The following is a 26705-nucleotide window of genomic DNA, read 5'->3' as shown; positions in this document are numbered from 1 at the left end:
ATTTTGTCAATAGCCGACTGCGCTGGCCACATTTACCTGCTGGAGAAAAGTCATTACGATGTCATTTTAAATCATATTCATTTGTGTTATACACGAGACAAACTGTAATTCCAATATCTATGGCATGACATTCTCCGATTTTACAAAAAACACATTGATTTTCAGTAAATTGACGAAATTTCGACCTACCCTGTGTTTATTTTGAATATTTTGAACCAGAAAAGCTCAACAGGAAGTGCTAGAATACTTTTTACCGTCTCAACATTTGGTTGAGATTAGATGGTTTACTAGGCGTGTTTAATCTTAATCACTATGAAAACAAACAAATATGTGCGATTCGCTCGTGTATGTAACAATTTTTTAGATTTTAACGAGAGAAATTTATGTATTACTGAAAAATTATTACACCAGGGTTTTCGATATCATAAACTAGTCAAAACATTTACTAAATTTTATCATCGGTATAAGGACATCATTCGTAAATATAGCTCAGCATGCAGACTTCTTATACGTTCAGGTATTTCACATCCATTTTTTATGGAAATATTCTTTATAAAGCACAAAGGTGTCAGTATTCACCTCAAAAACTAACAAAACCTTTGAATAGACTTATTAAGAAGGGATATAGTTACGATACTGTTGTCAGGTCATTAAAGATTGCATATTTTGGCGTTAATATTGATTATCACTTATAGGGTCTTTGCATCGGAACTAAACACATTTATTCAAAAACCAGTTGTTGGCATGACACGGGTTATGTTCTTCTCATATATGTTATGATGGTATGATACTAAACCCCTAACGGGAAGTATTGTGCCTGATGTTCATATGATGAAATCATAATCTTTCAGTCAGTTTAATTGAAGTCTGGAGCTGGCATGTCAGTTAACTGCTAGTAGTCTGTTGTTATTTATGTATTATTGTCATTTTGTTTATTTTCTTTGGTTACATCTTCTGACATCAGACTCGGACTTCTCTTGAACTGAATTTTAATGTGCGTATTGTTATTTTCTACATTGGCTAGAGGTAAAGGGGGAGGGTTGAGATCTCACAAACATGTTTAACCCCGCCGCATTTTTGCGCCTGTCCCAAGTCAGGAGCCTCTGACCTTTGTTAGTCTTGTATTATTTTAATTTTAGTTTTTTGTGTACAATTTGGAAATTAGTATGGCGTTCATTATCACTGAACTAGTATATATTTGTTTAGGGGCCAGCTGAAGGACGCCTCCGGGGGCGGGAATTTCTCGCTACATTGAAGACCTGTTGGTGACCTTCTGCTGTTGTTTTTTTCTATGGTCGGGTTGTTGTCTCTTTGGCACATTTCCCATTTCCATTCTCAATTTTAAAATATGTACCAAACTGAAAGAAGCTCAAAAAGGCATATAGACGAAGCACATTAGCAAAAAATAAAAGGTAAGAATACAAAAATTTACCATAGCACAATAAGACAATGACGGGATGTATCATGAAGTATATAGATCCACGTCATGTAACAAAGAAACACAAAAGGCATGAATATATAGACAAGGACATTAACAAAATTGAAAGGCACGAATACAACATTTTATATCAGGCGTCAGGTATATTTACAGTCCATAGAAAATAGCACCATGCACGACGGGATGTCTAAGTACATGTAGAGCCACGTCAAATGGATATCACAGAAAACAGACTAAACAGTAAAACTAATATTCATAAAGACAAATACTTTAGTAAAATAATACTATAACAATTAAGCAACATCAGTACCTAGAATCTATACTTCAAGACCATCGTTTGTTATTTGTGAAGTTGATAAGGAATATTTATGAACAAGGTCTTGGTATCTTCCGATGAACTTGTTTAGAAAAAAGACCAATCTAATTAAAATATTGATCTCTGATTTCGTTATACATGTACTACATATATAAGTCTGTAGTATAACGAAATCAGAGATCAATATTTTAATTAGATTGAAAAAGGACGAGACGTTTTTTGAAATAACCCTGGTTCACTAACTTTCTGAAAAGATTTTGATGACTTTTTACAAAGCATGAGTTGCAGCTGCAAGATCTCGAATACCAAGTTGGGAAATATATATACCATATATATACATGCAGGTGCAGTTGGTATATTGCCACTAAAGGGGGTATTTATAATTTCAAAATTAAACTCATATCGTTTGTCATAGATAGAATTAAGAAATAATTCATGGAAGCCATAGATTTGTTGTAAATTTACACATGGCCTGGTCCTTGATATTCGAATTTTATCCTGAGCGTTAGCGAGGGATATAATTAACGAATATCACGGCCCAGGCCATGTGTAAAACAACAAATCTATGGCTTCCATGAATTATTTCGATACTAATAGAACAAATAAGTTCATTCAAATACTGAAGCGAGGACGGAGCTGTTCTTTTTTACTCCAGGTTAGATAAAGCTCAAATATTCTCATGCATTGATTATTTCGTTAATAACCGCTAGAAAAAATATGCTTAATTCTCAAACCCAATATTTGCGATTTTTAATTTACATGTTTTCTAGTAAGCTATCGTCAAAACCAAAATTGACATTTCGTAACGAAGGAGCTGCCAGTTGACTTGCTGAAATCAGTTAATATGCGAAGAATGCAATAGAAAATAAAACAAAACAAAACCTACCTCAGAATTCCATTTTAATACAATATTATACGAACTTCGATGGTTACAAAAAAACATATATTGTTTTTATACTGCAACTTAAATTAGTATATTGATGGCTTTTAAAATCGTAACATAAATATCAAGATAACTTTCATCCCTTAATGAACCCCTGATTTTGGAGAAAGTGTTCCATGATGAAGTTGTGACATTGTACAAAATATTTATATCAGGGGTGTAGCTGCCGTTAGGCTCTGTAGGCACGTGCCAGAGGCGGAATTAGGGGGGCAGGGGGCCCGGACCCCCCTTTTTGGGAAAAAATTTGGTTGCTTATATAGGGAATCACTGAAGCGTGACTGGAGCGGGCCCCCACTAATGAAAATTTCTGGATCCGCCACTGCGTGCCTACACAGAATTTTTTCACAAATATTTTTTTTTATTAAAAAAATTAATAAACAACGTTATATGTAGATGAACTCCTCCAGTTCACAACTCTAATTATCGAATGTCATGTGTACACTAGTCTCTCGTCCTTAGTGAATGGAATATTGGAAAGAATTGAATGTTTTTTATGTGTGTACCTTAATTATATAGCTAGAAACTATAAACTAGAACTTTGGTTCAGATCATTTCAATTCTATCAACAAAAACTTGAATGAAACTCAACTTAGACACACGAATTTTTAATTAGTTGTTGTTAGTTTTCAACTAGCTTTCCACTTTGACTTCACCGGACTTGCCAATGTTGGTCGTCCGTTTGGCTGTGCAGGATGTATAAATACGTAGTCACGTCTGGTCAGAATGGGGACATTTAATCTTATGCCTAGTTGTAGAGAGAATGCCACTCTTTGAGGAGTTCGTAGTTGGTCTACTGAAAGGCAAAGTTTCTGCTCCTATCCAATAATCCCTCATTTTCCAATGCATGGCATTTTCAAATTTCCAGACCTTCGTCCTGTACAACAACTATTACAGGACTAAGCTCCCTGTTGTGTTTATTGTAAATAATCATTTTTTTTTGTTCTAAACTTGCATAAATATTTTACACTGGATGTTTAAAAATCAATCTATCAACTAGCTTCCAGTAGTTTTGAGTCCTCTCAGATCTACGTGTAATGACCACAATTATTCAAATTCCTAAGCAGGTAGGGATTTTACAGTAGAGCGGGATATAAAGAAATAAGAATTTCTTGAATTTTGTTACGTTAGTATGAACAGAACAGAACTTTTGCATTAGGCATAGACTATGTGTGTATGTGTTTGTGTGGCTAGGGTGGAGGTTTAAGAATCAAAAGATTGATGGTTGATGTCTTTCTAGCCAAAAGGATAGTGTTATTATATAGTAATATCAGTGTTTACGTGCACGTGCCTATTTTTGTTAATATATATAATTTTATTTATAGTGCAACCTGATATAACATTTATTTTACATACATTGATACAAAGTCAATCAGCCAGCCTTCAAAGGCTTACGAAGCACTGTCAATTAATATCTATAATTTGCGCTAATATAGAAAATATGAAATTAATACTTCAAGAACATTTTATAACAAGATTATTTAAATATCACAATGAGAAAGTAACTGAGTTCTGATTTTTGAAATATTGAATATATAGTTTGACACTAGTTTACAGTCTGTAGTTAGCAATTTAATGAGTATTTCGTCATCAGAAAGAACGGAAAGGTCTATGTTGTTACGTTGCTGAAAGTCAGCGAAGGCATTGTTTCTTTCACACGAATATAAAGGACATTTAATTAAAAAATGTGTTTCGTCCTCAACGGATACATTGTCATTACAAACTTTACAAAAACGTCTATTTGAGGGGATACCACGATAACGCCCAAGTTCTAATTCCAACGGAAAAGTCCCACAACGCATTCTGGCTAAAGTCGATCTCTGTTGTCGTGTCATATTAGTGGTAATGTACTGCTGTGTTTCAAAGTTTGTTTCAAGACATCTAAAAGTTCGTAATTTTGGCATGTTCATAATATCCAGTTTCCATTTATCGTGATGTTTTTGACGGAGCAAAAGTTTTGAGTAGTTGGCAATAAATTTTACACTTAGTCCATTTGTGTAGTTATTGTTAAATAGTTCCAAAAGTTCACATTTTTCCATCACTGATTTTAGCTCGTTGTACCATGTTTTCTTATATTTTTCTGATAAAGTTGAATCCCATTGGAAAATACGATTTGGAATTCGACCTACGTGCATACTTGTTATTCTATGCCAAAGTCTTATCATGTTACACTGGCGACGGATATATGCAGGGGTCCAACCCATATCACCACAAATAGCCGGAATCGGACTACATTTCCCAACTCCCATAAATGTCCTGATTGCTCTGTATTGGAGTCTTTCAATATTATCGTAAGGCTTGTAACCCCAGACACCTGATGCATAGTCCATGATTGGAACAACTGTACTTGTAAATAATTTTGTGTATGTTTCGTAATCAAAACCTTCCACCAGAAAATATTTTGATGATAAGGCACCAAGTGCTCTACTACTAGCTGTGATGAGTTCGTTCACGCACTCGTTGTATTCAAGAGTTTCAGATATTGTAAGTCCTAGGTATCGATATCTTGGTGTGTATTCGATAGTTGTGTTCCCCATCTTAAATTCTCTATCTGAGCACGGAGATGACTTTTGTCTAATGTGCATAACTTTCGTTTTATCACAGTTCACTTGTAAGCTCCATTTCACAGACCAGTTATCTAGTGCTGTTAATTGTTTTTGCAGTCCATTTTCTGTATCCGACATAAGCACAATATCGTCAGCATATAGTAATGTACTGATTTCAAAGTTAGTATCTAGACGGATTCCACAATTCAAAGCATTAATATCTGTAGTTAAGTCGTTGATGAAGAGTGCGAATAATGTGGGAGCCAAATTATCTCCTTGTCGAACACCAGTTTCGACCGAAAACCAATCGGTAAGAGTACCGTTAAGTCTAACACAGCTTTGAAGGTTTGTATACATGCTTTGGGTCGTTCTCAGCATATTTCCATAAACGCCCGCTTTAACAAGTTTATGCCAGAGGTAAGTATGGTTAACAGAATCGAAAGCCTTGCTAAAGTCTATAAAACATATATGTGTATCCAGTTTCATTAGCTTTCTGTTTCTTAAAATGGTGCACAGTGTATAAATGTGGTCTAAACAGGATCTCATTTTTCTGAATCCATTCTGTTCGTTACAGAGAGTGTTATTCCGCTCAAAATAAGAGGTAAGTCTGCGGTTAAGAATAGAGCTAAACATGTTGGCAACAGTTGACATTAAGCTTATACCACGATATCCAAGTGGATCACGATAGTCTTTTCCATCTTTTAATATAGGATGAATAATACTTTGGCACCAAGGTGAAGGAACTATACCATGAGAAAAGCACATATCAAATAACTTTTGTAACGGGACAGTCAAAATTTTATTACACAGAATTTCGTTTGGTAAATTGTCAACACCTACTGCTTTACCTAGTTTCACAAGTTTCATTGCTTCTTCTGTTTCTTCAATTGAAATATTTTCATTAAAAAATTCGGCCTCTAAAACCTCATCATCTTCATCGGTTACGCTATTGAATTCGCGCTCTAATTGTTCAGTAAGTTCGCTTAAATTGTCAATGAATGTATCGTTTACCAGTGTATTGTCTAATTTAAATAGTTTGTAATATTCGCTTTTCCATCTTTTGAGGATTGTTTCCTGGTCTGTAGAGAACCTTCCATCCTCCATACGGACACTGTCAATATCTGGTCTATGTTTTTGCGGCCCTAGCTTATCGATTTCTCTCCAAAATTCCTTCGGATTTGAATCATTTAAATTCTTAATTCTGTCACGGATCGTTGCCTGATGAGTGCGTTCACACTGCCGTAATCGTTTGTCAAATTGTTTTCTTTTTTCGATAAAATTGCTCCTGAGAAAATCCCGTGTCCGTTTACACCCTTTATATTTTAGATAATCCTTTTCGGATCGGTTAACCTTAGTAAGTAGTTCTCTTAACTCAGTATTCCAATATGGTTTTTGTATTTGTTTTCTCCGTTTTTTTGTAACATTTCCTCCGGCATCTTTAAAGGGTAAATGATTATCCATTTCACTATGAAGTACAGTTACAAAGTTTCCGTATAATTTATCGATTTCGTTTTTAACATTTAGACAATTTTCCATTTGTTCAATAACACTTAGAATAGCTCTCGTGCATCGTTGATTTGCGAAAATATCATTCGGAACATTACATACATTATGCTTGCGTCTTAATGAAGGATCGTCGATATGGACTATTAATTAAGTTTAACGTATATATCCAAGGCCGTAGATACCCTTGAGGCAAGTGAGGCAATTCAAGTGAGGCAATTGCCTCACTAAAATTTCGACACTGATTATTTTTTTGTATACATCTATATAAATATAATAGTCATTTGTTGTTCTGTCTCAACCTTGATTTCTATAACTTGTCATCATTCCTTTTAAACTATTCTTCCTCAGGATATTATAACTCAGCATCTCAACGGGTGAAGTTTCTCAATTACATTAACCTAGTAACGATAATCATCATTGATCATGTTGATCTCTAGTTAAAAACAGGCTATTGCAGAAAAATGAAATTTAAAGCAACACCGAAGGTAAAGAAGGAATAATTCTAGTAAACTATTTTTGTGAACAGAGCCTGCAATGAGTATTGCATATAACTTCATTGGTACAATCCAAAAACGATAAGTAGACTGACAAATCAAGTACTGGTCTTTGGAAGGGGGCAGTTGTATTCATTTCTCCGTTTCACCAACTTTTGACAAATCAAGTATACTGGGCATCGCAAGGGGGCATGCAGTCCTGTCTGCGTATTCATTTCACGAACTTTAATCTTTCTCTTTACAGATAAATAAAATATAAATAACATGAAAGATGCATGGATTAGTTTTTATCCATGTTTCTTTAACCTTAACTAGAGGCTCTAAAGAGCCTGTGTCGCTCACCTTGGTCTATGTGCCACATGTTGAGCAGGATCTGCTTACCCTTCCGGAGCACCTGAGATCACCCTAGTTTTTGGTGGGGTTCGTGTTGTTTATTCTTTAGTTTTCTATGTTGTGTCATGTGTACTATAGTTTTTCTGTTTGTCTTTTTCATTTTTAGCCATGGCGTTGTCAGTTTGTTTTAGATTTATGAGTTTGACTGTCCCTTTGGTATCTTTCGTCCCTCTTTTAAACAAAGGAAGCAGATGGATTCATGACAAAATTGTGTTTTGGTGATAGTGATGTGTTTGTACATCTTACTTTACTGAACATTCTTGCTGCTTACAATTGTCTCTATCTGTAATGAACTTGGCCCAGTAGTTTCAGTGGAAAATGTTAGTTAAATAACTCCTTAGGGGTCAATTGACCATTTCCGTCATGTTGACTTATTTGTAAATCTTACTTTGCTGAACATTATTGGTTTTTACAGTTTATCTCTATCTATAATAATATTCAAGATAATAACCAAAAACAGCAAAATGTCCTTAAAATTACCAATTCAGGGGCAGCAACCCAACAACGGGTTGTCCGATTCATCCGAAGAAAATTTTAGGGCAGATAGATCTTGACCTGATAAACGATTTTACTCCTTGGCAGATTTGCTCTAAATGCTTTGGTTTTTGAGTTATGAGCCAAAAACTGCATTTTACCCCTATGTTCTATTTTCAGCCATGGCGGCCATCTTGGTTGGTTGGCCGGGTCACCGGACACATTTTTTAAATTAGATACCCCAATGATGATTGTGGTCAAGTTTTGTTTAATTTGGCCTAGTAGTTTCAGAGGAGAAGATTTTTGTGAAAGTTAACGACGACGACGGACGCAAAGTGATGGGAAAAGCTCACTTGGCCCTTTGGGCCAGGCGAGCTAAAAATTGAAAGAATATCCCAAATTCCAATTTTATATTATTGAGGAATGGTAGAACCTTTAACACAGGATTTCGTCTTTACTTATTCGGGACTACGGAATTTTGTTTCTTTATGTTCGGGGTTTCGGAATCGGACACCCCAACCCCTAACCCCTAAATTTATAGATACTGGAACTAAAATATCACCAATTATTTCCAGAAATAATTGGAAATTACGGACCTACATGTAAACGTCAAAAACTCCATTCCAATTTCCCCTGTACCCATATCAGATATACTTACTCTATAGATAGAATCATATACCTGTATCTTATCTCATTCTATCCCTAGTTTGTCTACTCTTTGTCAGCATAAAAGCAAGTTTAATATTTTGTAACTGCGACTACATGATGGTGCTTACAGCAAAGCTTAATTCCCTTTTGCAAACAAAACTGTTACTACCGATGCTGCTAACGAATTGCTGATGGAGAAGGAATTGGAAGAAGACATTGATCATTGTTGTTGATAATGTGCTACCTTTAGAAACATAGACTGCCCTGAAACGACTGAAAACTTGGAAAAGAGCATGCATGAGTGGCAAGAGATTGTGCGGTCTTGCCATGCTCCATGTTCATCGCGATAAGGATATCAGCAGACCAAATTATGATTCTGAAACGATTTGACTGAACCGTCAATAGAAAAATTTGGCAAACTATACTGAATCCATGTTTGTTCTAGGTTCTGGCAGCAGACTCAGATCAGTGATATTTGGATGATTATCTTACATATAAATTTAAATAAACTTGTTAAAAATTTGGTGTAAGTAAAAGTCTTAGAATATAAAAAATGTATATAAAAAGTGTCCAAATTCAAAACATTATCAAACTCTCTAAAAATGTCTAGAATGCAGGATTTTGCACCATTCATTTCATACCCTCGCTTGGCTCAATTATTTTGCCTCACTAAAATAAGATGCCTAGCTACGGCCTTGATATCGATCATCAGCCTACTGCATGCACATTAAATTTCAAGTCCCATGTTTTTATTAGCACCATGTATAAATGTTATGAACAGCTTCATTTTTGTTTAAATTATTTTTGGACTTGTTAAGTTCACAAGCGCACCCCAGACAGTGACAGGATAGTCAAACTAATGAGGGTGGTCACTTAGTGGAAGAAGTAGAAGTATAGAATTGGGCTTCTTTCAATGTTTCGAACGAATTTTACGGCCTTAAAGAAGGCTTACTCCAGGAACTTCCTACTATTATGATGTAGTACTATACTATGATAGCTAGTATTCATTGAAGCAGAGTCTCTAATCCCTAGCCATAAAGGACTACAGAGAAGTGGGTGACCCCAATGCTAATAGAGTTTAACTTTTCAAGTGTCGTACATAGCAATTTGTTTTAGCAAAATGGCATCATTTATGCGGAAACTAATATATTGTACTACAGGAAAATAGAAATATGCTATTTTGCCAGCTTGCGTAACTTCTGATTAAGATCATACACGTATTTCCTCTGTCTAACATATTTCTAAATCTGTATCTCATTTTTTTTTTTTTTATTTATTTCGGGTCCATTTATGATTATCCTCTATTCTATAACCTAGCCGTGAGTTTCAGACCCTCAATATTTCCCGCCATTAACACCAGGGTTATCTCCCATTGCTTAATCCACATGATGCTGAGAGCCTGAGTTGTTGAGTGTGATAACTAATGTGTGGATTACAAGATAGCAAGTGTAATAAACTGAAATTGCAGCTGTACTTTCTGACTTTTGTGGATAGATTCAACATGCGTATTGTGATGACTTTCATTCAGGTACTTGGGGGAATCAGTTTTTTTGCACTCCCCCTTTTATTTCCAAAAAAACCTGTTAAGTTGATAATTTTCTTTTCTTCTTTTGATTACACTGTCAATAACTATGGATAATAAACTAGCATTTGATTATAAAAAGTAAACCAGTGTTTTGTTTAATTCCACAATATTCAATTACAAAACTAAGGCGGATTTAGGGGGGGCTTTTCTGGTGGAAAATTTGGTTGCTTATATAGGGAATTACTGAAGCATGACCCGAGGTCTCTCTTAGGCAGTCAGTGGGCCCCCACTTATGAAAAATTCAGGACCCACCCAGTGGTGGATCCAGAACTTTTCCTAAGGGGGGCCCACTCCTGTCATGCATCAGTGATTCCCTATATAATCAACCAAATTTTTCCCACGAAAGGGGGGGGGTCCTGGGCCCCCAGGGCCCTCCTGGATCCGCCTATGCCACCACTGCAAAATAAGATGTTGTATGTTTGCCAATGAGACAGCACTCCACAATAAATTCTGGATCCACCACTCCAAAATAAGATGTTGTATGTTCACTCCTCAATCATTGTCAATACACCTTATCGCTATTCCCGGCTGACCCGTCCGCTTGAACTTTTGACGTCAACAACAATCACTTTTCCATTGTGGCGTCAGACATTTTGTTTTATGACGTCAAAATTTTACGGGAACCTGTGTGATTTCCAACAATGGCGGACAAATAGCGATAAGGTGTATAGACCAAATGACTCCAAAATTATCAACTGTATATCACAGTACAGCCTTCAACAATGAGAAAAGCCCATACAGCATATACAAGTCAGGTGTAAAAGGCTCTGTAAAAACAAATGAAAAAAAAAAAATAACAGCATATTTTTTTAACGAAATAGTGAATGATTTATTTTTAAACAAATATATTACACAGCAACAAATGACAACCACTGAATTACTTGGAACAGGCACATACAATATGTGGCTTGGTTAAACTTGTTTACAAGTGCCCAACCCACTCCTTATACTGCATGGTATAGTGGTGCACCAGTATAACATAAGAACAATCTATATAAATCATTTGAAATGGCTTAACTCATCAGATGGCTAGAAACAGAAATACAATCTAACAAAACTACAGAGTGGATGTGGCAGGGTACTTTTGCATCCAGACCATATGTGTAAGAATTGTGTGATGTATGAGCACACACCAATTCTTCACTAGCACATTATTATGTAACTGGGGTATCCTAGGTTACTGTGACCCACAGTTGTTCTGTGTCATTTGTTCTATTGTAGAGAGTTGTATCATCAACAATCATACCACATCTTAATTTTATCTATAAACAAGCTAAAATGAACCACAAGTTATTGAAGAAGATCTAATGGATCTATGAAAATTGATATAATTCAAATTATAAGTAAATCACATCACTCTTTCCTGTAAGTTTTTTACAAGCCTATGAATTTCAAACTTGCCTGGCGTAAATCTACATATATATGTGTAATGTAAAATATTTGAAATATGAGGCTCATTAATGTGTTTCTATTAAAAGAGCTCTATATTTAAACAACATTGTCCAATTTATTGATATTATAACAATAATTCTTCTTATCGTCTCATCTTTAATTGATATCAAATATCTTCATGTCCTCAACACAATAAAAAGATGAATTTAATATGACTGGTATATCTGCATCATGAGTGTATAATTAATATTCTAATCTTTTGTATGATTTAAGGTTGGTTTGTCAACCAGAAAGGTGTTGATACTACTGACTGATCTCTATTGTTCCTGGGTCTTGAAATAATGTAGTCGGAATATTTAAAATTGTGAAACTTACGTCAGCAATATCAAAAGGTAAGTGAAAATATAAGCACTTTTGAACACTTTTAAATATAAATTTTAGTGGCTGGTTGAATGATAAAAAAGAAAGTTGTTTTTAAAGGCGATTTTTCTACAAATTCCCCATTTTCCATTTTTTAAGAAAAAATTTAATAAGATTTATCTCCCATGTCACATTGTAGTTAAAATTGAGATTATTGTACTATTTTTTTGTTGTATGTAGAATTAGAAAATAAAGAACTCAAGCTGGTATAAGTAGATAAATTATAATTTAAGTTAAGTTTCAGAAAGGTAATAAATTATAAACCAAAAGTTATTAAAGGGGGTATTTATTGCCTTGGTGGCAGATTTGTTCATGTCGATTTAAACGTTATTCATCATTCAAAATTATAACCATGTTTATTTATGGTAGTATGGATTTCTTGATGGATAGATAGATATTTTTAAACATTAAGTGACAGAAGCAGGCATATATCACAGTGGCAGATCCAGAAATTATCATAAAAGGTGGGGGGGGGGGGGGGGGTCACTGCCTGCCTAATAGGGGATCTGCTTCAATCATGTTAAAGTTATTCCATGAATAGTCAACCAATTTTTTCCACCAATTGAGCCCTCTGCCATCCCCCAATCCACCTTTGTATCAGAATGAAAAACATTTATTGTGATACAAATATATTAACCATGCATTTGTCAACATAAATGTGTTCCTCCTAACAGAAATTCCTTTAAACTTTGCTGTACACAATTCTTTAAGTTTTTCCTGTTGGAACACATATTCTTTATCTGTTATTCTGTCAGGGATAAATATCATACGCCCATTGTTCACTCTGGAAAAATACTGAATATTTCTTCCAGTGGAAATATATCCATGCCACTATATTTCTTCCTTTTGGAATTTGTTTTCGGAAGAAACTTCCATTTCATGACACTTTGCACCCAACATGCTCAGACATAGTTTTAATGTGCTATTACACAGTTCCTAGGACGACATGTCAACTTACCCTGAAACATAATTCTGATTTCGCACTGGCAAGTCTGACTTACCCTGAAGCATAATTCTGATTTCTGACCGGCAAGTCTGACTTACCCTGAAACATAATTCTGATTTCTGATCAGCAAGTCTGACTTACCTTGAAACATAATTCTGATTTTTGACCGGCAAGTTCAAATTCAAATATAATATATACAGGTTAAACTATGCCTATGTAAATTGTTTATAGATGTCAATCTTATTTACAAAGCTTGTATTAACAATTATACAAACAAAGCAAGCAAGCCAAACAAAGTTTTACTTTGCAAGCATTAGGAAATCAGCTGTAAAGATTTTAAAGCATATTTAACACTATTAAGTTGTTAGCCTTACTATTAAAAAAAGTCAATCCACAATTAATTTTAAATCAAGAGTACTAAAACTGACAGTGCTATATCTCGCCTGTGACAAAAATCCTTGTTGCTTTTTCTGTAGAGCTGAATAAATATTAGTGTATATCAGTTTGAAATCTATTTCAAGGCCCTGGTTCATGGTTCATAGCTTTTTTATAACTTCATTTTTGAAGATCATATAGTGGTAAAGACTACTTACTACTTCTTCATTTAAACATTGGTGGATAGTTTTCTTATTGGCCATCAGTTCTTCTAATTTTTATATTACAAGTAACTAGTAAGATAATTGTTATTTACTGTTTATAAATCTACCTTCTGTTAAGGTAGTTTGACTCTCAATCATCACTCTTTTTTAAATGGTATTTGCAATGTTACTTCTAAAATGGAAACTCTGCCAGATTTATGACAAAAGTAAAAATAAAAGATGTATGCTTATACTGTATATATTGTGACAGCACAGTTATTCTGACACTTAGCAATATTACCTACCACAGATATATGCTGAAAATGTTATGTGTAAATTCATAAGATTTATTCTCATTCTTTTAATACTGGAGATGTTTTTGAATATTCATTATGTTCTATCTCTTTTGCAGTGTTCATCCTTTGAACTGAGAGAGGAAAAATTTAACCAACAGTGTACATCTGCTGCTTATACTTTTTATAACTGACTTACAGAAACCTTAGTATAAGAATTGTAAGTTAACCTTAAGGAGTAATTGGAATATTTCATATGTCTTTTATTATTAGAGACAGAATAGCAAAAATTAGTTTTTTTAAAAAGGTTTTTTTTTGGGGGGGGGGGGAAGGGGGGGGGGCTTTCTTTATAACTTCTATCATTCATTGTGTGTTACAAACTCACAGACTTCTTTTATTTTCATGTCTGTTCATTATATAAAAAAGAAGATGTGGTATGATTGCCAATGAGACAACTATCCACAAAAGACCAAAATAACACAGACATTAACAACTATAGGTCACCATACGGCCTTCAACAGTGAGCAAAGCCCATACCACATAGTCAGCTATAATAGGCCCCAATAAGACAATGTAAAACAATTCAAACGAGAAAACTAATGGCCTTATTTATGTAAAAAAAATGAACGAAAAACAAATATGTAACACATAAACAAACGACAACCACTGAATTACAGGCTCCTGACTTGGGACAGGCACATACATAAATGATGTGGCGGGGTTAAACATGTTAGCGGGATCCCAACCCTCCCCCTAACCTGGGACAGTGGTATAACAGTACAACATAAGCACAAACTATAAAAATCAGTTGAAAAAGGCTTAACTCATCAGATGGACAAAAATACAAGTAGATCATTATGTCTGTTCTATAAACTGCATAACATAGTTCATTTGACATTCGACTATTTTCTAATAAAAATCACACCATGTCTAAATTAGGGAGAACAAATTTTGCTATTAACCACAAATAATGGCTATTTGTCGTCAGAACTGTGAATCTACTGAGATGTAGGAGTTCATAATGATGTTATCTCGGCCAAGCATCTTCTTGTAGGTATAATATGAAGTGGATAGTTTGAATCAAGGGAATAACACCACAGTCTATTAGGATTAGTTTTCTACCGATTTGTCGAAATTTATAATTATTGTCGTCCATTATAAATGATTTCATTGACACAATGTTTCTGACTTCTCATTTATGTTATGATCAGATGTCATAACCAAATCATCTTTGATAAATAGGTTTGCAAGAGTCTGTTTCCAAATAAATGGTGTCTGTCAGAACCAGTTATAAATAAAGCACCAATTTATCTCGTTATCAACACACAATTCTAATAACAACTTGGTTGCAGGTTTGAAAATTTCATGATAGATAATATTACTTTATAACAATTGTAATTCAGTTAAGCATTTTTTTTTAAGTAAAGATTTTCAATATTCAAGAGTCATTGAAGAATTTGAGGCAAAATTGTTTTACAAAAATATGACTTTTTTTATTATTGAATATATATTAAAAATAACAAGATGGATGTGGTATGATTGCCAATGAGACAACTGTAAATCAGAGACCACATGACACAGGAGTTAACAACTATAAGTCACAGAACGCAGGGCCAGAGCTATTTTAAAAAGGGGGGTCCAACCCAAGAGAAAGGGGGGATACAAATATATGTCCCACATCAAATGCATTGATCGTCAAAATAAAAATGGGGGTTTTAACCCCTAGAAACCCCTGGATATGGCACTGGTACAGCCTTCAACAATGAGCAAAACCCATACTGCTGTTTAAATAACTTGAAGGTCTATTGATCCTAAAAAAGAGATCCATTTATTATGCCCCATTTATGGGCATTATGTTGTCTGGTCTGTGTGTCTGTTCTTCAGTCTTTTCCTCCGTTCGATCATCTGTCCATTTGTCCGTCCATATGTTCATTCGTTTGTTCATCCTTCTGTCCCGCTTTAGGTTATATTTTTGGTCGAGTAGTTGTTGATGAAGTTAAAGTCCAATCAGCTTGAAACTTAGTACACATGTTCACTATGATATGATCTTTCTAATTGTAATGCCAAATGAGATATTTTCACAGTCCACTGAACATAGAAAATGATAGGCGGATGGGGCATCCATGTACTATGGACACATTCTATTTACAAATGATATTATGTCCATGTTTTAAATAACATGTTTCTGTTTACATGAAATATCTTACATGAATTTAGTTAAAGAGCTTGGACAGATAAGTATAAGTCCAAGGGGAGAGACACTTTCAAATGACTCATTCAAAAGGTAATTTTAGTCTGAATAAAGATTTTCAAACGAAATATAGACCTCTGCCACACTATACAATACTATGAATAAAAGCAAATGATATATAAATAGCAATTACCAGCAGCCAAGTATCTTAAAAAAAGACATCTATAGGTCTAAAAACAACATACCTATGGTTTTCAACCTTTAAAATAATTTAAAATTTACAATGGCCAAATGACATTTGGATAAATTGGTAATAAAATTTCAGGATATATATCAGATTATATTTAAAGCAGCTTTTATCATTTAAATATTAATCAAAATGACACATGACTTTTAAAAGATCTCGACATTATTATTTGTGTCAATGTAGGAACAATTGTATTTTTACTTGAAAACAAAAATTATTTTAAAAAAATCCAATCCAGAATAAGCACGATTCAGAAGTCACATGAAACCATATAGATTTGAGCCTTTTTTTTTTCATTGTGCAGAATTCTATTCACAACAAATTTAACTTGTAAGTTTACCAGGAAAATCAAATTTGAAATTAGGTTGAAAAAAACATGAGCCATTTTTATTATGTTTGTCATGAACAGGATATAATTTGGTTTGGCCTGACATGCTTCTGTTTGGGAAGCATTTGTCTCTAATTGAATTGATTAAAACTTGTAACCAGATTTCTCTTATTCCAGCTGTTAAATTATCAATTTTTACATTACTATGGCTTGTGAAACTTTAATCCTTAATAACAGATTTCAGTTCAGCATTTAATTTACGAGTTTTTAAAACGGATCCATTAAATTCACAAGCTTTGTTATTTATGCATGTGTTACCTTTAACTCAAGAAGTGTTTAGTTTGCAAGACAGTGTTGGTTTTATCTTTTTTAGAAAAAACTTGAAAATATATGATGGAGTTTGTGTTTGTTTAATTCATTACATTTAAATTTGCAATGATATCCTAGTCAAATAAAAAAGAAATATCACATCAGAAAAGAAATCTTTTTTTGTTATTTTCACTCGATCCTCCTATAATTTGACATCATACAACAAAAGGTGTTGTCAAGACATTGTCAAGGCATTGCATCAAATTAAAGTGAGATAGCATAGACAAAATAAAGGGCTTTACATTTTCTACTTCAATTTAAAGCAGAAGTGAAAAAAAGGTTGCTATGAATCAGTTAGTAAATCGACTTTACAGGCATAGCCATTCCCTTTTGCCTGAAGCATATTATAAGTGGATAGGAAAATATGATAGATGTGGTTGTTATTGCATATACTGATTATTGATATAGTTTATTTTAAAAACATTGTGAAAATATCATACTCCCTGCATACCATTGTGTATAGTAATTGTTGTGTCAGTTTGTAGCATGCTGATCTAAAACAATTAAAAAAAAAAAAATTCTTTACTTTGACATGATTTAAAATCAGGATATAAGATTTCAAATTCATTTTGCTCAATCTAAATATTCAAATTCCTCTGTTAGGAATTAGGGAGTTTAAAGGATTTAATAAATTTCCAGACAAGATAGAATATTTGAGAACAGACTAGTTATAAGGACTGTCAGATTAGATATGCATTTATTTAATGAAACAAATGTTTTTTATTTGAATTCTTTTTAAAGACACCTGCTTTATTACTTGTTGCACAATATAGCCATTTCAACACCATAAGCTGGTACCAATAAGAAATAAGATTTTTATGAAAATGGAATTTAGAAAAGAGTTTGGTTGCAGTGTTAGTGCAATCTAAAGTTTAAGCTTTTTTTTCGGATCTTTATAATCCTACTGCAGGGAAGGGGCATTTAGTGTTACCCTTGTCCATTAGTATGCCCATCACAGAACACAGATCAGGTTTGAATTTGGGTGGCCTCAATTTTACCATTTTAGAGTTAATGCCCCTTTATAAATGCAAAAAAATGCTGAATTTGTTGTTTCCATTCTGTAACTTGGATTTCCTCTACCAAATGTCATGCAACTTATGCACAATGCTTATGACCTTATAACACAGCTACAGTTTTAATTTGGGTGGAGTCACTTATAATTTACAGTTCTCATTTACCCTTTATATGGGCATCATCTCTGTCCCATGGAAATATTCTCCATTTATTTACATTGTAAAATGCAATTCCTGCCTTCACAAGTTGCAGGAATATACATTTAGAAACCAATCTTTATTACCATGATAAAACCTACCACTAATTTGATATTGCCTTAGCATATCTGCTCAAATTTTGATTCAATTACAAATTGTGTATTTGCACAAAGTTTTAATCATTAAAACCTTTTAAAACTACCAATTGAATTTTCTTAATCAATAGAATGTATGCACAAATTGATAGAATAAAGTCGCTCAAACTGATAGAATTAAGTCAATTTAATTTTTCAGACTTGTATTGTGATGAAGGATTATACATGTATCTATCTTACATCAATCAGACTCCTCCACGTTTTGTCATAATTCTTTTGTTTTTCGTCTAGGAGCTATTATCTTGCAACTGATAACCTGTACTTTGTGGAATCATTTGTCAACTTGGACTACTTTACTAAACCAACAGTTTAATGCTTTTGAGAACAAATTTTAAAGGTAAGTTTTGATCAGCTTGGTGTAACTTCTTTTATCAGGCTGATTAATTGATGTTAAGTGTTTAATTTTTAGCTCACCTGGCCCGAAGGGCCAAGTGAGCTTTTCCCATCACTTTGCGTCCGGCGTCCGGCGTCCTGCATCCGTCAACGTTAACTTTTACAAAAATCTTCTCCTCTGAAACTACTGGGCCAAATTAATCCAAACTTGGCCACAATCATCATTGGGGTATCTAGTTTAAAAAATGTGTGGCTTGACCCGGCCAACCAACCAAGATGGCCGCCATGGCTAAAAATAGACCATAGGGGTAAAATGCAGTTTTTGGCTTATAACTCAAAAACCAAAGCATTTAGAGCAAATCTGACTAAGTACAATTGTTTATCAGGTCAAGATCTATCTGCCCTGAAATTTTCAGATGAATCGGACAACCCCTTGTTGGGTTGCTGCCCCTGAATTGGTAATTTTAAGGAAATTTTGCTGTTTTTGGTTATTATCTTGAATATTATTAAAGATAGAGATAAACTGTAAACTACAATAATGTTCAGCAAAGTAAGATTAACAAATAAGTCAACATGACCGAAATGGTCAGTTGACCCCTTTAGGAGTTATTGCCCTTTATAGTCAATTTTTAACCATTTTTCGTAAATCTTAGTAATCTTTTACAAAAATCTTCTCCTCTGAAACTACAGAGCCAAATTAATCCAAACTTGACCACAGTCATCTTTGTGTTATCTAGTTTAAAAAATGTGTGGCGTGACCCGTCCAACCAACCAAGATGGCCGCTATGGCTAAAAATAGAACATAGGGGTAAAATGCAGTTTTTGGCTTATAACTCAAAAACCAAAGCATTTAGAGCAAATCTGACAAGGAGTTAAATTGTTTATCAGGTCAAGATCTATCTGCCCTGAAATTGTCAGATGAATCGGACAACCCGTTGTTGGGTTGCTGCCCCTGAATTGGTAATTTTAAGGAAATTTTGCTGTTTTTGGTTATTACCTTGAATATTATTATAGATAGAGATAAACTATAAACTGCAATAATGTTCAGCATAGTAAGATTTACAAATAAGTCAACATGACCGAAATGGTCAGTTGACTCCTTTAGGAGTTATTGCCCTTTATAGTCAATTTTTAACAATTTTCATAAAACTTGTAAATTTTTACTAACATTTTCCACTGAAACTTCTGGGCCAAGTTCAATATAGATAGAAATAATTGTTAGCCGCAAGAATGTTCAGTAAAGTAAGATGTACATACACATCACCATCAACAAAACAAAATTTTGTCATGAATCCATCTGTGTCCTTTTTTTAGCTCACCTGGCCCAAAGGGCCAAGTGAGCTTTTCTCATCACTTGGCGTCCGTCGTCCGTCGTCGTTAACTTTTACAAAAATCTTCTCCTCTGAAATTACTGGGCCAAATCAAACCAAACTTGGCCACAATCATCATTGGGGTATCTAGTTTAAAAAATGTGTGGCGTGACCCGGTCAACCAACCAAGATGGCCGCCACGGCTAAAAATAGAACATAGGGGTAAAATGCAGTTTTTGGCTTATAACTCAAAAACCAAAGCATTTAGAGCAAATCTGACAGGGGTAAAAATGTTTATCAGGTCAAGATCTATCTGCCCTGAAATTTTCAGATGAATCGGTCAATCGGTTGTTGGGTTGCTGCCCCTGAATTGGTAATTTTGAGGAAATTTTGCTGTTTTTGGTTATTATCTTGAATATTATTATAGATAGAGATAAACTGTAAACAGCAATAATGTTCAGCAAAGTAAGATCTACAAATAAGTCAACATGACCAAAATGGTCAGATGACCCGTTTAGGAGTTATTGCCCTTTATAGTCAATTTTTAACCATTTTTCGTTAATTAAAGTAATCTTTTACAAAAATCTTCTCCTCTGAAACTACTGGGCCAAATTAATCCAAACTTGGCCACAATCATCTTTGGGGTATCTTGTTTAAAAAATGTGTGGCGTGACCTGGTCAACCAACCAAGATGGCCGCCACGGCTAAAAATAAAACAAAGGGGTAAAATGCAGTTTTTGGCTTATAACTCAAAAACCAAAGCATTTTGAGGAAATCTGACGGGATAAAAATGTTTATCAGGTCAAGATCTATCTACCCTGAAATTTTCAGATGAATCAGTCAATCGGTTGTTGGGTTGCTGCCCCTGAATTGGTAATTTTGAGGAAATTTTGCTGTTTTTGGTTATTATCTTGAATATTATTATAGATAGAGATAAACTGTAAACAGCAATAATGTTCAGCAAAGTAAGATCTACAAATAAGTCAACATGACCAAAATGGTCAGTTGACCCGTTTAGGAGTTATTGCCCTTTATAGTCAATTTTAACCATTTTTCATAAATTAATCTTTTACAAAAATCTTCTCCTCTGAAACTACTGGGCCAAATTAATCCAAACTTGGCCACAATCATCTTTGGGGTATCTAGTTTAAAAAATGTGTGGCGTGACCTGGTCAACCAACCAAGATGGCCGCCATCGCTAAAAATAGAACATAGGGGTAAAATGCAGTTTTTGGCTTATAACTCAAAAACCAAAGCATTTTGAGGAAATCTGACATGGGATAAAAATGTTTATCAGGTCAAGATCTATCTGCCCTGAAATTTTCAGATGAATCGGTCAATCGGTTGTTGGGTTGCTGCCCCTGAATTGGTAATTTTGAGGAAATTTTGCTGTTTTTGGTTATTATCTTGAATATTATTATAGATAGAGATAAATTGTAAACAGCAATAATGTTCAGCAAAGTAAGATCTACAAATAAGTCAACATGACCAAAATGGTCAGTTGACCCCTTTAGGAGTTATTGCCCTTTATAGTCAATCTTTAACCATTTTTCATAAATCGAAGTAATCTTTTACAAAATCTCCACTGAAACTACTAGGCCACAATCATCTTTGGGGTATCTAGTTTGAAAAATGTGTCCGATGACCTGGCCATTCAACCAAGATGGCCGCCACGGCTAAAAATAGAACATAGGGGTAAAATGCAGTTTTTGGCTTATAACTATGAATTCAAAGCATCTAGAGCAAATCTGACAAGAAGTTAAATTGTTAATCAAGTCAATATCTATCTGCCCTGAATTTTTCAGATAAATTGGACAACTGGTTGTTGGGTTGCTGCCCTCCAATTGGTAATTTTTAAAGAAATTTTGCCGTTTTTGGTTATCTTGAATACTATTATAGATAGCGATAAACTGTAAACAGCAATAATGTTCAGCAAAGTAAGATCTACAAATAAGTCAACATGACCTAAATGGTCAATTGACCCCTTAAGGAGTTATTGCCCTTTATAGTCAATTTTTAACAATTTTCATTAATTTGGTAAATATATGTAAATTTTTACCAAATATAGTTCTCTGTTACTAATGGGCAAAGTTCATTATAGATATAATTGTAAGAAGCAAAATCGTTCAGTAAAGTAAGAACTTCAAACACATCACCATCACCAAAATACAATTTTGTCATGAATCCATTTGTGTCCTTTGTTTAATATGCACATAGACCAAGGTGAGCGACACAGGCTCTTTAGAGCCTCTAGTTAATATTCACATAGACCAAGGTGAGCGACACAGGCTCTTTAGAGCCTCTAGTTCATTCTTCTTCTTTCAATACAGAGTTAGACTCTTCTTGAGTGTATAATACACATGGTTCTTTAAAAATACACCTAAATATAGGGCTTGGAGGTATATGAAATATATTGTTAAATAGTTAAATTAAATTACTGTAAATTATGAAATTATTGCGATTTTGTCATTTTAGAATGAAATGCGATTTTAATTTTTACGATTTTGAGAAAAATCCTGTTTAATTCATAAAAAATTTCGAAATTTGAGTTTGAATTATTGCGTTTACAACTCTGTCGCATTTTTAGCCATAATAAAAACCTTGCAATAATTTCTGAATTCACAGTATGTCAATCTTCTACAATTTGGTAAACCTGTGCATCTAACATTGGGAACCACATATTTAAAGATACCCTCAGTCAGCACGGTTAGCCACTAGTCCGATGCCCCAGACTAGTAAAATTTCATTAGGACTAGTAAGTTTTTGCGAAACTTTGATTGGCCCAATAAGAAAAATGACAGAATATTGATCTTCGGACTAGTAGTTGAAAAAGTTTTTGGTGCAGACTCTACCCTATGTATTATTAAAGAAACAGAGATAACTGGCATGAAATCAAATTTGACATTTAACTTGAATACTGTCAATTTAGAAGCTTTTGTGGTGTTTTTACTCAATGTGAAAATTATGTGTTTTGAATATTGTTTTAGCAGTGTTTGTATACATCATTTTCTGAAATGATAATTTCTTGTTGGAGCAATATTCTCTTTTTCCATCCAGATACTTGGGAACTTCACAACAGCATTCATTTCCTTATTGTTTGACAAGACCATAAGTTTTAAAATGAAAAAATGAAAATGTATGAGAGTTAAAAAAATAAGCAAAAACTTCATATGCATGAACAAAATGGAAAAAAAACGGTCTAGGTCAACTTTACTTGAGGGAATTGCAACCTAATCATAAATTCTACTACATAATTTGATGAATTTGATTTTTCACAAGAAAGGCACTTTAAGGAGCATTCAAAATCTGAAGTACTGCTACTGGGAAACTGGCAATACTTCATGACACTGAATAGTCTGATCATTCTTAAAGACAGGTCTTTGATTTGTTCACTAAATAGTCTGATCATTCTTAAAGACAGGTCTTTGATTTGTTCACTAAATAGTCTGATCATTCTTAAAGACAGTTTTTGATTTGTTCACTAAATAGTCTAACCATTCTTAAAGACAGGTTTTTGATTTGTTCACTAAATAGTCTGATCATTCTTAAAGACAGGTTTTTGATTTGTTCACTAAATAGTCTGATCATTCTTAAAGACAGGTCTTTGATTTGTTCACTAAATAGTCTGATCATTCTTAAAGACAGGTTTTTGATTTGTTCACTAAATAGTCTGATCATTCTTAAAGACAGGTTTTTGATTTGTTCACTAAATAGTCTGATCATTCTTAAAGACAGGTTTTTGATTTGTTCACTAAATAGTCTGACCATTCTTAAAGACAGGTTTTTGATTTGTTCACTAAATAGTCTGACCATTCTTAAAGACAGGTCTTTGATTTGTTCACTAAATAGTCTGATCATTCTTAAAGACAGGTTTTTGATTTGTTCACTAAATAGTCTGATCATTCTTAAAGACAGGTTTTTGATTTGTTCACTAAATAGTCTGATCATTCTTAAAGACAGGTCTTTGATTTGTTCACTAAATAGTCTGATCATTCTTAAAGACAGGTCTTTGATTTGTTCACTAAATAGTCTGATCATTTTTAAAGACAGGTTTTTGATTTGTTCACTAAATAGTCTGATCATTCTTAAAGACAGGTTTTTGATTTGTTCACTAAATAGTCTAACCATTCTTAAAGACAGGTTTTTGATTTGTTCACTAAATAGTCTGATCATTCTTAAAGACAGGTCTTTGATTTGTTCACTAAATAGTCTGACCATTCTTAAAGACAGGTTTTTGATTTGTTCACTAAATAGTCTGATCATTCTTAAAGACAGGTTTTTGATTTGTTCACTAAATAGTCTGATCATTCTTAAAGACAGGTTTTTGATTTGTTCACTAAATAGTCTGACCATTCTTAAAGACAGGTTTTTGATTTGTTCACTAAATAGTCTGATCATTTTTAAAGACAGGTCTTTGATTTGTTCACTAAATAGTCTGATCATTCTTAAAGACAGGTTTTTGATTTGTTCACTAAATAGTCTGATCATTCTTAAAGACAGGTTTTTGATTTGTTCACTAAATAGTCTGATCATTCTTAAAGACAGGTTTTTGATTTGTTCACTAAATAGTCTGACCATTCTTAAAGACAGGTTTTTGATTTGTTCACTAAATAGTCTGATCATTCTTAAAGACAGGTCTTTGATTTGTTCTTTAACAGGTTTCAGGTATTGTTTATACTTCACATGAAATGTCTCGGACATTAATACATGGCCACCACTTTAAGCCCTAATTATAATATTAAATAGATCAAGAAGATTTTTCTAAGGATAAATATTTTAGGAGTTATTTCCCTTTTCTTTTTTGAATTATGGATATTTTCTGTTGATATTTCACTTCAAAGACACATGTTTTGATTGATCATTGGTAGCAGCTAAACAAATCTGTCAGATTATATTGTTTTGATGAGAGCATCCTAACACAGTTGACATTTTTATGGAAGATAATTACATGCAGAATTAAATTGAATTGTAACAGGATGATCTGGTTCTCTATTGATTACTGTAAATAATTTAAATAACCTACAACTTCTTTTAAAAGGCAGGGTGACATATGTCCAATAATTTAATAATTATATTGAAATTCATTATTTAACAAATACTGTGTAAATATTTATAAATTGACATTTGAAAGGTCAGAAAAAAGTACATTTAGCAATATATTGATTTATGGTCTCAAAAAAGTCAGCTAAATTTCTAAAGTTGACTGATTTTATTAAGTGGAAAATAACTTGAATAGAAGTATTAGCAAAAATCATTTAAATTATTTGACAGTGCTAAAGACATCCATAATTTATTTTGTTTGATTCCAGGTCTGGATCTATTAAACTTGTACAACAGTACACCACCCTCCCTCTGCCTATTGCTTTATAATTTTTTTACAACACCTGCCCCCTTTCCTAATGATTTATAGGAATGTTTCGGAGATAGTTCTATACCTGGTATACATCTTGTATCACAAATCCTGTACAACCCCTACACCCTTTTTGCTTCTATTGGTAATTATGAGATAGTTGTATTCCAGGTATGTAAATATCATGTAGTCCTGGACATTTATACCCACTGCCCTCTTAGCAATCATTGGACAGTTTTTGAGATGGTTCTTCGGAGGAAAGGAGGGATAGACTTCAAATTACCAAATATACCAAAAAAATTATCCTAAGAATAATATTAGACCTGGGGATGGTTAACTTAGGTAAATAGGTATAAAATTAAAAGTGATCTATAAGCTGGGATAATTATACTAACAGATCGTATAATAGTCCCAGCTAAAACACATCATTTTTTTGGTAATTTTGTCTTTTGGTCCTCGTATAGAAAAATCCTGCTGCCACACTGAGAATTGCTTCAGTTATTGTTAAGAGAAATTAGGTCAATTATTCATGAAATTTTTAATGAAGAGCCTCTTTAAATCTGTTTTACAGCATGGAGTATTGGATAAAGGAAAAGTTGTGCCTTCACCCAGCTCATGTCTGAATTTATTGATTAACCATTTAGACCATTAAAGTTTAATTCTTTTTTGTTACATTTCCATTGATACTGATGACTGAAATTTTCTGACAATTTTTTTTATGCCAAATGGTCACAACACAGTTTGGGTAATTATGATAAAAATTTAAAAAAAGACTAGATACCAATTATTTTTTGTGTGTGAAGCAGGAATAAATCTATTGGATTACATTTGTAGATTGAATTGATTTTGTCAAGTTCTTTGGGGAATTATGTGTGTTTTGTTGAAAAAGTGTTGGTTTTAAAAATTGTGTCTTCTTCAAGCGATGATAATTTGCTAAAATAAGAAAGCATTTTGAATGTTTAATTATTTTTAGGCGACCCATTCCATTTTTATGGAGAGACAATTTTTTATTTGAAAAGGTATGCTTTTGACTTTGTACTTGCAAGATAATTTTAGTAATTTGACTGTAGGAAAGTTTTTTCTTAAAATGTTGCAAATACATGTAATAGGAATTATTCGAATGAGTGCTGGAATGGAACTCAATCTCAATACCAAACAATTTTGGGGGGAAATCTTTATAATTGCTGGATAAAAGATGAAAAAGAGAATTTGATTTATTTTCATTCAACTTTTTCACTTGGA

The 26705-nt window shown here is 33.5% G+C and overlaps 2 protein-coding genes across 6 annotated transcripts in view; one reads left to right on the top strand and one right to left on the bottom strand.

Moving 5' to 3' along the window:
* Window positions 1–10148: 10148 nt before the first annotated feature.
* Window positions 10149–26705, top strand: part of LOC139490581 (protein still life, isoform SIF type 1-like) — a 127967-nt gene continuing 111410 nt past the window's right edge. For all 5 annotated transcript variants that reach the window (XM_071277450.1, XM_071277445.1, XM_071277443.1 and 2 more), the window contains exons 1-4: window positions 10149–10283; window positions 12006–12124; window positions 14089–14189; window positions 18702–18807. The gene's annotated coding sequence lies outside the window, so the exon portion shown is untranslated. The remainder of the gene's footprint in view (window positions 10284–12005; window positions 12125–14088; window positions 14190–18701; window positions 18808–26705) is intronic.
* LOC139492627 (uncharacterized protein PF3D7_1120000-like) lies at window positions 23570–24814 on the bottom strand. Its single transcript, XM_071280779.1, has one exon. The coding sequence runs from the start codon at window positions 24812–24814 to the stop codon at window positions 23570–23572; it is 1245 nt and encodes a 414-aa protein (XP_071136880.1).

The sequence above is a fragment of the Mytilus edulis genome, chromosome 10 (genome assembly GCF_963676685.1).
Source record: "Mytilus edulis chromosome 10, xbMytEdul2.2, whole genome shotgun sequence".
Classification (NCBI taxonomy): Eukaryota; Metazoa; Mollusca; class Bivalvia; order Mytilida; family Mytilidae; genus Mytilus; species Mytilus edulis.
This window is presented reverse-complemented; position numbering and strand designations above follow the sequence as displayed.

Coding starts and splice junctions, on each gene's coding strand:
- LOC139492627 (XM_071280779.1), bottom strand. CDS start 24,814: ATGTCCGAGACATTTCATGTGAAGTATAAACAATACCTGAAACCTGTT.